The following is a 13,028-nucleotide window of genomic DNA, read 5'->3' on the forward strand; positions in this document are numbered from 1 at the left end:
GCACTCAGCAGATGCCGACTCTTCAATGTTGTTTATGTCCACTTTGAAGCTTAATATTGAAAAAGAGTCGATGAAATAGGTGCCATTAAGAACCACACCTTTCGCTCAAACGCAGGTTCGTTTTCTTTCGATCCTAAGGCTGTAGTCACTGCTCTGTCGTAAACGACTAGACGTTCAAACATTGTATGGGATTTGACGAATAACATTGGATGGCAGTTTGACTGGCCGACCTCATCCTTCAAATCCCATACAATGTTTGTACGACTGAGTAGTGGAACTCCAGTCTAATTTGCATGTAAATATAACGTTTTAAAATGACAGTTGAGGTCACACAAATTCTCAATATACATACCCCATCGTTCACAGTTAATACAGCTGAATGATCTTCTTTACATTCTACTCTAACTTCTAATTTTATTAGAAATCGCATGTTCTTGTTTTCGATAAGTATATACGTGGAATAAGATCTCACTATTACGTTAAACTAAACAGCTTTATCAACGAGAATAGGTTTACACTACACTATATAAATGCTACCGCTGTATTGTTGTAGGTCGTTTGTCGTCGATCAATCGTCGTTCGATCACCGTGCAGTTCTCTGCCCAATCATCATAGTAATGAATTGATTCGATATAAAGTGTGTAATGGGAAATGCACGCCCTTCCACTGCGAGGACCAAGTAATGCCGATGGAAATGTTGACGAATTATCTTACATACACTCACACACACGCACAGGTCTTAAGTACAGGATGAGCAATGAGGTGGGATCGAGCGTACGAAACCGCTCGACCCAATCTGCATCCTCTTCGACTCTCATACCTCCTCTTACCGGTTGAAAGCTCATTTTGGGTAGCGCAGCGTCATAGTACGGTGTCTGATGAAAATGTGCCGTATCGTGGGAAATTGGTTTTGCTCTATATAATACGCAAATTTTTAGAGTAATTGCATTGCACGCAAAATCGTTGAAATAGTAAACTTTTTTTTCTTAACCAAACGATAAAATGATATGTTGAGAACTTGGGAACTTTTTCGACAAGAAAGGATCAACTTAAATGCGCGGAGATGAACTTGAAAAGAAATTATCCCAAATAATACTCTGCCAAACTAGCTGTGAGAAGAGTTTGGTACAAACAAAAATTACTTCTTCCACTATTCCACTACCGTAAATCATAATTCGTTGCGAGCTTTGGCTAGCGAAAGGATACGTCTTGTTCCACCGACACCGGCCGCTGTCTATCCGAGCCCATGATCCTCGAAGAATCCCTGTGGCGTTTCGTCCTACGAAGTAGACAGTACGAATGCATTAATTTTCGTCAGGTTTAATCTCGATACGGTAGGCAGTACAAAAACGGTTACGGTCTATCGAGTGTTTCTTTTTGAACTGTTTTATAATTGTTTTATATTTGTTTACGTTGCGTTTGAGGTCTAACGAGAGTTTTATTTTTATTAATCGAGTACGGAAAAAGAGCGCAAAGCAATGTAATAACGTAACAGTAGGAAAAGAGAGTTAGTTTGTTAAAACGAATCGTGAAAGTAGTAAAACAAGAAACAAACGTATATTATTTGAAAATGCAAAAGAAAATAACAACAACAAAACAGCAATGAAGTCTAACTAATCTCCCAGTTCTGTGCTAGAGGAGTGCCAATATACTAAATCGTTCAAAAACAGCAGCTACTAAAAGACATAGTACAAGAAAACATAAACACAATTTAAGTGAAAATTACTTTTAAAAAATGCAAACGAACCGTAACATTGCAATATTCAAACGACTTATATCAGCTTTTGGATAAAATTGTGACAATATCCTAGTACAGGGGTCTCCAAACTTTAAGCCGCAAACACCGTACTGAATCCGATATCATGGAGGATATAGGATAATATTAATAGGATAAGAATGAGCGAACCTGTTAAGAAGTTCCGGATGGCCTGTTAAAATATTTTCGTTAAGCTTGACTAAGGGAAATAATTTCACTTAACAATGTTTGAGCCTTTGTATCCCTATCTTTAAAAATTAAAAAACCTGGCGGATATGCCGGATCACTCTTCACCTGATATTTAAATAAATTATGTGAAGTAATACAACTAGGAAGTCCTCCATGAATAAAAAAGGATATACTAACTCATACAGGATTTTCAAAAAGGAGGGGAAAAGAAATTTTGACAACGAAATTCCGGAATTATTCCAACCAAAATTACCACTTGTAATAGGCCTATGCAATGCGTTATATATCACGAAATGTTTTATGAGCAACTTTGCTGCTTCCTTGATGATTGTGTTCTGGAATATTATTCTGAGACATGCCTTTGTGCATAATGTAACTTTTAATCAACAAATTGTTATAGTCTTCATCTTTAAAATATCAATCACCAAATTTTTATAGAACTATTCTTACAACTCTCAAAAGTGCAGATGCTTGTTGGAATCTAACAACACTTCAAAAAAACTTTTCTTTCTTTCCTATCATGAGTATCGTTTTCCCTTTACAAAATTTCCCCCAAATATTGTCGTAGTTTAATGTCTTAGTTTTCAGACAAAGGATTGTTATATATTAGTGAATTAGTTATAGTGATAATGATTCCGTATTCTCAATCCTATCCCAATCCTCTGCTACGAGACGGGACTCTTCGTCATCATCATCTATCTTTACTGCAATTCCTCAAAAGTCCTATTTCAACTACTGATCATCAGCCGAGGCAACATCATTTTTAATAATTAAAAAAAAAACAAGTACATGCAAATAAGGAAAAAAGCCTCATTATTTTTTTAATGTAAAGGCTAAATTCCTGCACAGGCCGTAGTTTGGAGTGGTTTGGAGACCCCTGTTCTGGAAAAGGACTGAGCGGAAACAAAACAAATGCTAGTGTTAGTGTGGGACAATGCATTTGCTTAGTACAGGACGACGACGTGTTGTTCGTTCGTGCATTTAGTCGGGCACATTCGAAAGAGCTGCATTTTGAAATAAAAACATCAAAAACACATAGAAACATGCACCGGGAGGCTGGAGCACGGTCAGAGATAAACACAAACACACACATACAACACAAACAAACACACACACATACACATCTACGTACCTTGTTCGGGGGTGGGGATGTAAGACGAAAGAAGGTTGTCTTTTGGTTTACTTTTGGGGTTTTGCTTTTGTGTACCGATAACCGGTTGCGATTAGAGAAGAGCTCGCAGGGTTTTGATGATTGTATGAGCGATGATGAAAGTAGGACAGCGGAAAGAAACACTCTCGCTAGTATGAGGTAGTAAGTGTCCTTTAAGGGCCATATATATGTGTGTGTTATAGGGATGGTAATTGGATGAAATTCAAATGGTAACATAAAACGGTTGGAAAAACAAGAGCATCAGAAAAAATGATGTAAAAGAATGTGTTTGCACTTCATCATCAGCAAACAACTCGACGACAACGATGAAGGGAATAGAGATTGATCCTTAAATTGTTCACGTTTAATAGAGATTGGTTTTTAGAGTTTCTGTCAAGCATTTTTGAAATGGATTGGAAAACATTGTTGAAAAAAAAGAGGAAATATTTCAATTCTAAAGGAAATGATAGCAGCCGCATAAGCTTGGTGCATTTGCTATTTCGGGGTAAGTGCATATAAATTCCACTAATCATGCCTAGATTTTAGGAGGGAAAAAAAGGAATTCGACTGTGCTTTAAATTTTTTTTTACTGTACGCAGGCTACAGTTAGTTTTGGTTTACGATAATTGTAGACTAGCTTACTATTTGTTATGCGAAAAAGAGAAGAAATAATTATAAAATTAAATATGGGAACGTTCAAAGTTGGTAAGCAAGATACGTAACAAACCACCTTGTCAAAATTGTTGTAGAAGAATTAAAAGATTGTATAATATGGTACAACCCACGACCGTCGTTTACTTTCGATAGAGAGCAATCGGTAAGGGTGAAAGCTTTATCTGTTTATTGTACTCAAGAGAGTGTTTGAAAACTTTTTGTCCATAAGAAAACGCGAAAACACACTGCGTGTTGGTGTATAAATGGCCACCTATCCCCCTATCTGTTTTCCCGTATCTAGCGAGTTAGGTTTTATTAATCTATCACTACTGGCTTGAAACCGGCAGTCACGCGCCCAAAATAAAAATGCCCTAGAAACCAGATAGGATTGAAGGAAGTAGTATGGTAGAGAAAGTAGCAACAGAGGGATGTATCGCTGGATTCAGGGTGTTTTTTATTTGTCTGTTCAGAGCAGTCCAATATCTCTTAAGGCACCGTCCGCCGCTTCATCCTGGACAAAAGGGAAAATAACAATATAACAAGGAAGGTGTTGTTGGTCTGTTTCTTTTGATTTGCTAATGCTAAAAGTGAAAAAAAAAGTATGGAAAGATTGGTAGATTTTTTTAAAATGAACCTTTTTGCGATGGGCGACCATTTGAACCAATCGGAAGATACGCAAGAAGAGTATTTGCCGAACGATACCAATAGAGATGGGAAATAATTAATACTACGATTACTACCGCGATACTGTTTGCACCCGGCTCGTGTTCTGTGGCACATTTGCATTATATTTACATAGCGAAGAGGTAGTGTAAGCGCTGCCAGCCATCGTCAGTGTTGGTTTTTGAGGGGGAGGATGGTAATGTTGTGTTGGAAAAAGTAGTGCCATGCCGCGGATACTGGACGACCGGGTTGGAGTGTGGTTCTAAGTGGGTTCCCTTTCGGCACCATTACTTGCTACATACACACATGCAGATCTAACGTTGGCTAATAACAAAAATCGTTTTAGTTAGAGTTTAGAAAATATTTACACACAAAAATTGGAAGAAGAAAAAAACCATCCAAACCTGTTGACCGCCCTTCGCAGCTTTTTGAGTGGCGAAATAAATTTTGTTTCCGGGAAGAACTTTTAATAACAAAATATACACTACAAAACTACTATAGAGTAACAATTATTAAATGTTAAACTAATTTTTGGATTAGTTGCATCGTTCATGCCAAATCTACTACAAGAAAAACAAACGACTCCAAAGGCTAATGCGGCTTCAAAAGTTAGTGGAAATTGTACAATTTAAATAAGAGTTTCAACATTTCAACTACAAACGCCAATTAAAAGGGGAAAGGATTTTGGATAAAAATGAATGAATTTACAGAACTTTACAGAACAACAGCAGCAGAAGAACAAGAGAAACAACGCCATTTTTCCAAAGTGAAGAACGTCAAGAACATCAAGAGCAAAAAACAGAAAGAAAAAGAGTAATAAAAAAAGGGTAGAAACGTGTGTGTTGTGGTGGTGTATATTTTGGGGCATATTTTTCTTTTTTTGGGAACATTTTTTACGATAAAAAGTAAATCATGGTTACATATGTTTGTGTATGTCGTCGTGGGGGTATTTTTTATATCGTTAAATTTTTTCATTTTTTAAACTATTATTTGCAACAGCATTGCCCTTTTTTGTTGTCTATCATATTTCCGAAATATATTTTTATTAAGCGTGTGAAAAGGATAGATGGCTCTTTTATCGTTTAGAGTAACGAATAAATCGGTTGCTATTATTAATATGCCACTGTCAGCATTATTTGTGATTATGTTTTGCTTATGCTATTAATCGTTAAGTCATGATTATATATATATATGGTTCATGCTAAAAGCTTTACCAGACTTTTTACTGTCGGACGTCTGATTGTTTTACGGAAAACTTATTTGCGAAAAAAAAACTCTTAAAAAAGAAATCCTCTCATTTCGAATTATTCGAACAAGCTCGAATAGGTGAAGAAGGTTCTGTGTCTTAGTATATGGTTTGCGTTGTAGTGTCTGTGATCGGCAGATGGCAAAAGACGGTGGACAGAAGGGAAAACAAGAAACTAAACCCTGGTTCGGGGTTTTGAATTTAGTACAATAGGAAATAATCTTCATCGTCTAAGACCTGTAACAGAAGGTGGAGTTGATTTTAGTGAAGAAATCGAGGCGAATTGCAGCGGTTCCCAAATCCAACCAACTTAAACGATAAGGATGGTTCAGTCGATCGATGAAGGCGGAGCGAATGTGATGAGGCTCTGCATCCCAAGCACCAGCGGAGGACCCGATCCCGATTGATATCTCGTCTATTACGCAGGCAATGCAAACATTATAGGGCGTTTCTGTTGATAATGTAAAATCGATCGATCCTTACGTTAATCTTTTTGCATGAATTGTTATCTAGCTTTGTTTACCATTTCATGCAGAGTTTACAAAATAGGATCGATGCTTTTAAATTATCAACCAAAGAGCCCTGTATTTTGCTGTGCCCTTTCGGGAACATGTTATTAAAAAAATTCTACAAACTCGAAGAAGCAAATGGATGAATATCAAAGAAACTCTATTGCAAAAAACACTCCCAGTAGCAAAATTAAAACGACCAAACTTGACCAAAAGAAAGAGAGAGAAAGAGACAAAGTACAAACGTCGTAAGAAGGAACACTAATTTAACGATAACGAACAACTTAAATATGTAACGGATAAGCACATTTGAATATTCCGAACCATTTGCATATTTACAGCGTAGATGAAGAGGATGCGCGCATTTCTGTTTCAGCCCAGCTCTGTCGATTGTCACCCACTATCTGGGCCTGCTGTTGAACAAGCCAAAAACGAAGGACAAAGCCATTACATTATTTGCCAACCAACCCAACACACGATTGACTATTTGTTGAACTATTTTTGCCTGCTCGAGTTGCACCGGTCGAACGCGAAATCGTGTAAATAAAACCATTTAAATATTCGATAGATTTAATGTGCACTTTTTGCTCTTTTTAAACTCATTAGCACTCCAGTTCCTTTTGCTGCATCGGGTTACGGTAATCGCGGTGTGCGGGAAGGAAACGGAAGAAGAAGAAAACACAAAAAGACGAATAAATAGAAGCCATTTGCAGCACACTTTGAGGAGCATAGAGAGAGAGAGAGAGAAAATTTGCGGCATGTGTGTTGTTGTTAAAAAAAAATATGTTGGTCATCAAACCAGCAAAGTTTGACTACGCTTAAGCGCTAAGCACAAGACGGGATGCAATTGTCGAGCGAGTTAATAGACATAAAATACGTTCGCTAGCAGCTAGAATGGCGCATAAAGCAGATGGCATTCAAGTAAACGTAAATCTTACTCAATATAGCTACCTACGCAGGCGCTGGTAATGGGCCAATTTATCAGTTAAGATTTTCGTTTAGATCCTATCAGTGGAACGGTGGCCCGTTCACGGTGGTAAAGGGTAGGAGGATTCGTAGGCAAAGGCCGATTGCGAATTTTGTCCAAAAGTTACATACGGCCATGTAGGGTGTGATGGCGGTGTTGCAGTGTTCGTTCACATTTAGGTTTCCAATTTGCATTTTTTTTTTCATCGCAAAAACAAACGGTACAAATACGTAGCGTAAAATCGTGAAAGTAGAGAGAAGAAAGAGAAAGAAAGAATTGAAGGAAAACGGAGATGAAAAAGAGGAAAACTCGCAGATGGGGTTGAAGTGGTACGAATAAAGTGAGGAGTGGTGTCGGAAAGCGTCAGAAGCTTAACATACCGCTCAAAATGATTGCAAACAAAGCAGTTGTATAAGAAAAAGTTGTAGATTATTTGGATTGATTTAAAAAATATATATAAGTAAATCATTGAACAACAAAACAACTCATGCAAATGGTAAATAACTCTCTCTCACTTCATTAAAATAAAAATTAAATTTAAGGAAAGATATTTTGATTTTAAGATTAAATATTTTTATAACGATTTGGAAGAATACAAAGACAGTGATACAGTACAGACAGAGAAAGAAGGAGAGAAGAAGGACGATCGGACACATTTCTAGCCATTCTAAACAAACTACAGGCAATGTCTAAGCTACCCACCCGATAACGGTATTAGTAACGCATTCGCACACATGCTGGATTTCCTCTTTTGGGGGGACTCTTTATAAATCAAGAAGACATAAGACGAGACACTACGACACTAGAGCATACAAGATACTAAATGGAAGGACTAAGACAGTAAGAATGTAAGAGGATGTTCTTTTTCTGTTTGTTCTAACAATTGCAGCAGAGCACATTCCAGTACGATCTAACAGATATGTTAAACATTAGGATGCTGTTATTGTGCCTATATTACTTAAACGCTAAACGCTTAATTTAATTTAAGTACTACACTTTTCATGCCTCTTACAGAAACGTTAGGGTGGCCATTCGCTATAGACGAAGTACGTTAAAAACTTTCTTCAACTTTTCGTTACGGAATGATGTATTTATTGGGTGATCTTTCGCGATCCACCAATAATACACAAAACCACACGACTGTATGTGTCTGATACCGCTAAAGGGCTCCAATAAAATTTAAGAGATTTTTTGGTAAATAATTGTAATTTAAAAACAAAAAGGGTTGACAATACAGCAAAGCAAAAAGATAGAAACAAAATTGGACATTTTTTGGCTTCGGGCAAGACGGATAATTTGGTTGTGGAATGTTTTGCCGAACAAAACATCAACTCAAACAGCAACTTAGCAGGCTGATTATGGTGTAAAATTGATTTAAAATAAAATAACAAACACAAGGACATTAACTAACTAAAAGCACGCACGAATCAACAAAACAAAACAACTTTAACAAACAAATCTTTGCTCCACCTAACACCGACACAGGGAAATGGTCGAGCGAACGTACGAAAACATGTTGGCATGAGTCGGCAGGAATAAATAGCACAGATGCGATAAACGGAAAAGCTTATTTAACGCAACGCCACAACAACGCATTTGGTTGCTGGCGGTGAGCGATGAGCTAGCGGTAGAAGGGAGCCGATATAGCGTGTCTGTTTCGTGTAGATTGAATGACGAATGTAATTAAAGAAACATATACACTGCATAAGGCATTCGGTTTCGGTTGTCTGTGTGTCTGTGGTTTGCAGTAGCTTCTGTAACATGGATGGTGGTGGCAAGAGTCTCGTTTTGATGACATCGTTTTGCAAGGGGAGAGTTCTCGCTGAATGTGAGCTTATATATCGTAAGAATCATCGGGTGTACTGACCTCTTGTAGCACATCTTGAGCCGCTATAGCCTTGAGGACATTCTTTTTGGACGTTTCCTGTATTTCGCCTCCCACCAGCAACTCGTCCAGTATGAAGTAGGCCTTCTCGAAGTTGAATATGATGTCCAGCTCACATACCTGAAACGCCGGAGAAACATTTCATCTATTTTTGCCCGCTATGCAAACCACAGTATCTAATAAAGGCAATGCGTTACTTACACTGCCGAAGTACTTGTCCAGCAGCTCCACGTATCTGTGTATCACTTCCAGCGTTAACAGCTCATTGTCGTTCTGTTCGATAGCGCAGCAAAAGTACAAGCTGGCGTATCTGTGGAGATAGAAGATACAAGTTTCACGTACCCTTTTTTTATACGGCCTGGGCAAACGTTTACTTACCTTTTGTAAACAATGGTACAGTCTTTCCACTCCAAGAAGGAACACATCTTGGGTTTACGGGAGAGGATTGTTGTGATCAGTTCGCGGGTGATCTTCTTCTTCACCTTATCCGAGTGTGCGACGTACCATTTCTGTAGCCTAAGTTTGCCTTGTCGGCTGAACAGGAGCATAAACTGCAACTACAAATAGGAAAAAAGGGGATTGCGAAAGATTTAGCTTTGATAACGCTTTGTCGCCTTAAATTGCTACACTGTTTGCACGACACATCCAACATATCAACTGATGACGTCATGGCACCGGGACGGATCGGATTTGCTTAGCGAAAGCTGATACCCGGCCACAACCCGGAGCAAAACGGTATTGCAATTGCAGATTATGCTTGCTAGTTAGCTGCAGACCACAAAATACACGTACCATTATGTTCTACACTAGGGAGATCGTTTTTCGTTTAAAACATGTAACAATATGCACCCGAACTGGAACGAGGAAAATAATATGTGTTGCTGTCAAGTGCGTGTGTGTCACTGACAGCTTTGTGGGAAAAGAGTCCAGGGGTGTCGAAACGAATATCGTACGAAAACAGCAGTTGTTTTTATATGCTCGTTTCAGTCAGTTAAAATTAATCTTTCACATTTCTTAAGTATTTTGTAATTACGAAGTTCCATTTGAGGTTGCTGATAACAGTTTTTAGGCGAGATCAGGCCGTGAAATGCCATTTTTACACACGGTTGTATAGATTCAGAAAAGACACATTTGTGAAGTACTCAACACGACTATCATAAACATTCTCACGCCGTTTGACAGCGAAAAAACACAACTGAAGTTGTTGAGATCGGAAAAAAAGAAAAAGCGAAAACAATTTGTTGTAGACGACAATGAAGCAAAAGTGGTGTGAAAAATGTGAAAATACAGCACGAAATACATAATTTGCCAACCGTAGCACAGCACATTTCACGGTACACACGCACACCCAACCGCAATGGAAATGGCACGGAAAAGCGCGCCCAGTACGGGCGCCACTACCGCGGCTGAATCTAGGGCGGCCCTTATCGATTTGAAGAAAATCTGTCGCATATGTGGAAAAACGGATGAAACGCTTACATCGGTGCATTCGCGGTACCAGAACGACCTGCGGGGCAAGATAGCAAAGTATCTGAACGTGGATATCGAAGAGAATGGCACACTGCCGACGAAAATTTGCTTCTGCTGCAAAGACATCATCACCAAGTGGCACGACCTGTTCGAGAAGTGCCGTGTGATGGAGGAACGGTTTGAATCGATACTGAAATCCTGCGAAGAGCAACGACAACAGGAATTGCTAGCGAATGGTACTAACGACGAACAGACGGATAACAATGATCATTCATCGAAAGAAGATGCTGAGCCTGGTGGCAGCAGGTTGGAGAGTGTTGCTAGTGCTGCACCACAGCAATCAGCAACATCCCCACACGATCAAGAATCAAAGAAAAGGTAACAGAATAACATGTTATTGGATTCAGTGCGTTTGTTATGATCGCATTCTCTCTTTTACGTTCGTTTTAGTCAAAAATCTTCATCTAAAGGCAGAACAATTACGTGCACGTTTTGCCGCACGAATGGTGGTTCCGGCAGCACGGGATTCGATTCCCAAACGGCACTAGTAGATCACTTGAAGGATCAACATTGGGAGCAGATTTTCCATTGCGAACAGTGTGACAACTATCTTGATAGGGCTCTCTTAATCGAGCACATGACGATGCATGCATTAAGCTTGCTGCAACCTGCGTCCGCAACCGAAGGAACGGAACAGGAACCGGAAAGCATGGCATCCGGCTCGGGCCTAGGAGAAGATGAACCCGAGGGCGAATTGGAAGAGGCTGAAGGGAGTCAGCAAACGACGGAAATAAAATCCGGAGAAGGTAGCACGAACAAGGAAAACGATGAGAAGGATCTGGCGACCGCCACTCCCGACGCGATGAAAGCCGTGGAAGGCCGTAAACTGTATTGCTACATCTGTGAGAAGACACTGGGCAACCGAAGCGCGTACTCGTACCACGTGAACCAGGTGCATTTGAACATCAAAAAGTTCGATTGTACGTTCTGCGAGAAAAAGTTTGGCAATCGCCGTTTGCTGAACAATCACATTGCCAATCTGCACTCGCGGGAACGCAACTTCGGATGCACCGTGTGCGACAAGCGGTTCAAAACGAACGTTGCACTGTACAATCACATGCGGGTGCACGACGACAAGCTACAGTTTAGCTGCCGGTTTTGTGACAAAAAGTTCCGGTTCCGGAATCATCTCGTAAGCCACGAGCTGGTCCATCTGGATGAGCGAAACTATTCCTGCAGCCAGTGCGACAAGAAGTTCAACACGAACGAATGTCTGCAGAAGCACAAACTGACGCACGTTACGACGGAACCGTACCAGTGTCCGCTGTGTGGATTCAGCACGAAGCAAAAGCGCTATCTGGTGCTGCATGCCAAGCGCATCCACATGGTACGATAGAATGTTGGGGAACGGAGCCAAAAAACGAGAAGAGAAACGACGATACTCAGCATACTACTCTCTTTATTCCGATGGTAAGTAATAAGTAAAGCAGTAAATTATTTGATTTTAGGCCAAATTAACAAGCTACAGCTTAGCGATGCGGGTGTATGTAACAACCCAGCGCTGTGGTTAAAAGACAGATAAGTAGTACGAACACGAAGTGGGTAGATGGTCAGAATGAGCATCATACTACAGGCATGATCTGAACTGGATCATGGAAATCGATAAACACATTCTCTAAGCTACCGGTGTACCTGAAAACAAAGAAGGAAGGAAAAAACAAAACGTTAGTATATAGAACATGCGATTGTCGTCATTTTAGTGCAGCCAACATCAGAGAAACGATGGATGCGCGAGGCACACGATCATCACGAATCATCCGCAGCAAGACAAAAAGCCCTAAACACATGTCGTAGTCAAAACAGAAAAGCTAAACGAAATCTACTTCAATTCGAACAAATTATCTAGCGTATGCGTACATCATGGTAATATATAAATATAATATATATTTAGTATGTCGTGTTGCCAGCCGTTACGTAGAACAACACATGTAAGAAGCAGCAGGCGGCAGGAGGCTCTTTTTACCAGTATGCCATTATTTAAACTTCACAGGCGGGATTCGGCAAGCCGCGTCCCGCATGTGCGTTGTTCATTTTTGTGTAATGTTAAGCGTTTTCGTTTTTTTTTTACATGCTAGGTTAGTTAGCTTCGTTAAAGAATGCCCCACGTATCGCCCCGTGACTGTTATTCGCAAACTGGTAGTGGAATGTGCCACACAGAGACACTGAACTTGTTTCTTTGTTTAATTTGTATTACGTGCTGTACTTGTTTCGACTGAAAGCTGCTTCAGATCTGATCGCCAGTATTTATTCCACGCCAATGTTAGGCGAGCAGCATTTTGTTTAGTGCTGAGTCAGTTGTTTGGGCAGTATTTATTATTAACTTATTTATTTATTTGTGTCATCTATGGGTAGTGAATCGTTACTGTTAATCTGTAAGAACGCGTATTTATTAATCGGCCCCAAATAAATTAAGTAGAACGTGCTAAGTTATTCTCTGTCGTAGCGCCAATAGAAAGAGTTATGTGGTTGCATTTTTATT

At 39.6% G+C, this 13,028-nt stretch overlaps 2 protein-coding genes across 10 annotated transcripts; one reads left to right on the top strand and one right to left on the bottom strand.

Moving 5' to 3' along the window:
• Window positions 1–385: 385 nt before the first annotated feature.
• On the bottom strand, window positions 386–9,952 carry LOC118504649 (AP-1 complex subunit sigma-2). 9 transcript variants are annotated; one of them, XM_036039413.1, is made up of 6 exons: window positions 9,812–9,952; window positions 9,398–9,576; window positions 9,221–9,329; window positions 9,002–9,139; window positions 7,123–7,172; window positions 5,249–5,895 (listed from the first exon to the last, which is right to left on the bottom strand). In XM_036039413.1, the coding sequence occupies exons 1-5, from the start codon at window positions 9,812–9,814 to the stop codon at window positions 7,149–7,151; spliced, it is 453 nt and encodes a 150-aa protein (XP_035895306.1). In that variant the 5' UTR covers window positions 9,815–9,952; the 3' UTR covers window positions 5,249–5,895; window positions 7,123–7,148. The 9 variants fall into 9 exon arrangements, with proteins under 9 accessions (XP_035895299.1, XP_035895300.1, XP_035895306.1 ...); XM_036039411.1 differs by having other exon boundaries at window positions 7,119–7,172; XM_036039412.1 differs by lacking the exon at window positions 5,249–5,895 and adding an exon at window positions 6,307–6,790.
• A 259-nt stretch (window positions 9,953–10,211) lies between these two features.
• On the top strand, window positions 10,212–13,006 carry LOC118504646 (zinc finger protein 471-like). The gene is made up of 2 exons (XM_036039402.1): window positions 10,212–10,867; window positions 10,940–13,006. Exons 1-2 carry the CDS (start codon window positions 10,377–10,379, stop codon window positions 11,883–11,885), a joined length of 1,437 nt encoding a protein of 478 aa, XP_035895295.1. The 5' UTR covers window positions 10,212–10,376; the 3' UTR covers window positions 11,886–13,006.
• The last annotated feature ends 22 nt before the right edge of the window (window positions 13,007–13,028 follow it).

The sequence above is a fragment of the Anopheles stephensi genome, chromosome 2 (assembly GCF_013141755.1).
Source record: "Anopheles stephensi strain Indian chromosome 2, UCI_ANSTEP_V1.0, whole genome shotgun sequence".
In the NCBI taxonomy this organism is placed as follows: domain Eukaryota; kingdom Metazoa; phylum Arthropoda; class Insecta; order Diptera; family Culicidae; genus Anopheles; species Anopheles stephensi.

What these genes read in the sequence shown, in the direction of transcription:
- LOC118504649 (XM_036039406.1), bottom strand. An exon ending in TGGACAAGTACTTCGGCAGT is followed by an intron (nt 9,140 to 9,220) that starts GTAAGTAACGCA and finishes CCGGCGTTTCAG; the next exon opens with GTATGTGAGCTGGACATCAT. An exon ending in CTCAAGATGTGCTACAAGAG is followed by an intron (nt 1,280 to 9,001) that starts GTCAGTACACCC and finishes TCTACTTCGTAG; the next exon opens with GACGAAACGCCACAGGGATT.
- LOC118504646 (XM_036039402.1), top strand. Translation starts at nt 10,377, where the DNA reads ATGGAAATGGCACGGAAAAGCGCGCCCAGTACGGGCGCCACTACCGCG. An exon ending in GATCAAGAATCAAAGAAAAG is followed by an intron (nt 10,868 to 10,939) that starts GTAACAGAATAA and finishes CGTTCGTTTTAG; the next exon opens with TCAAAAATCTTCATCTAAAG.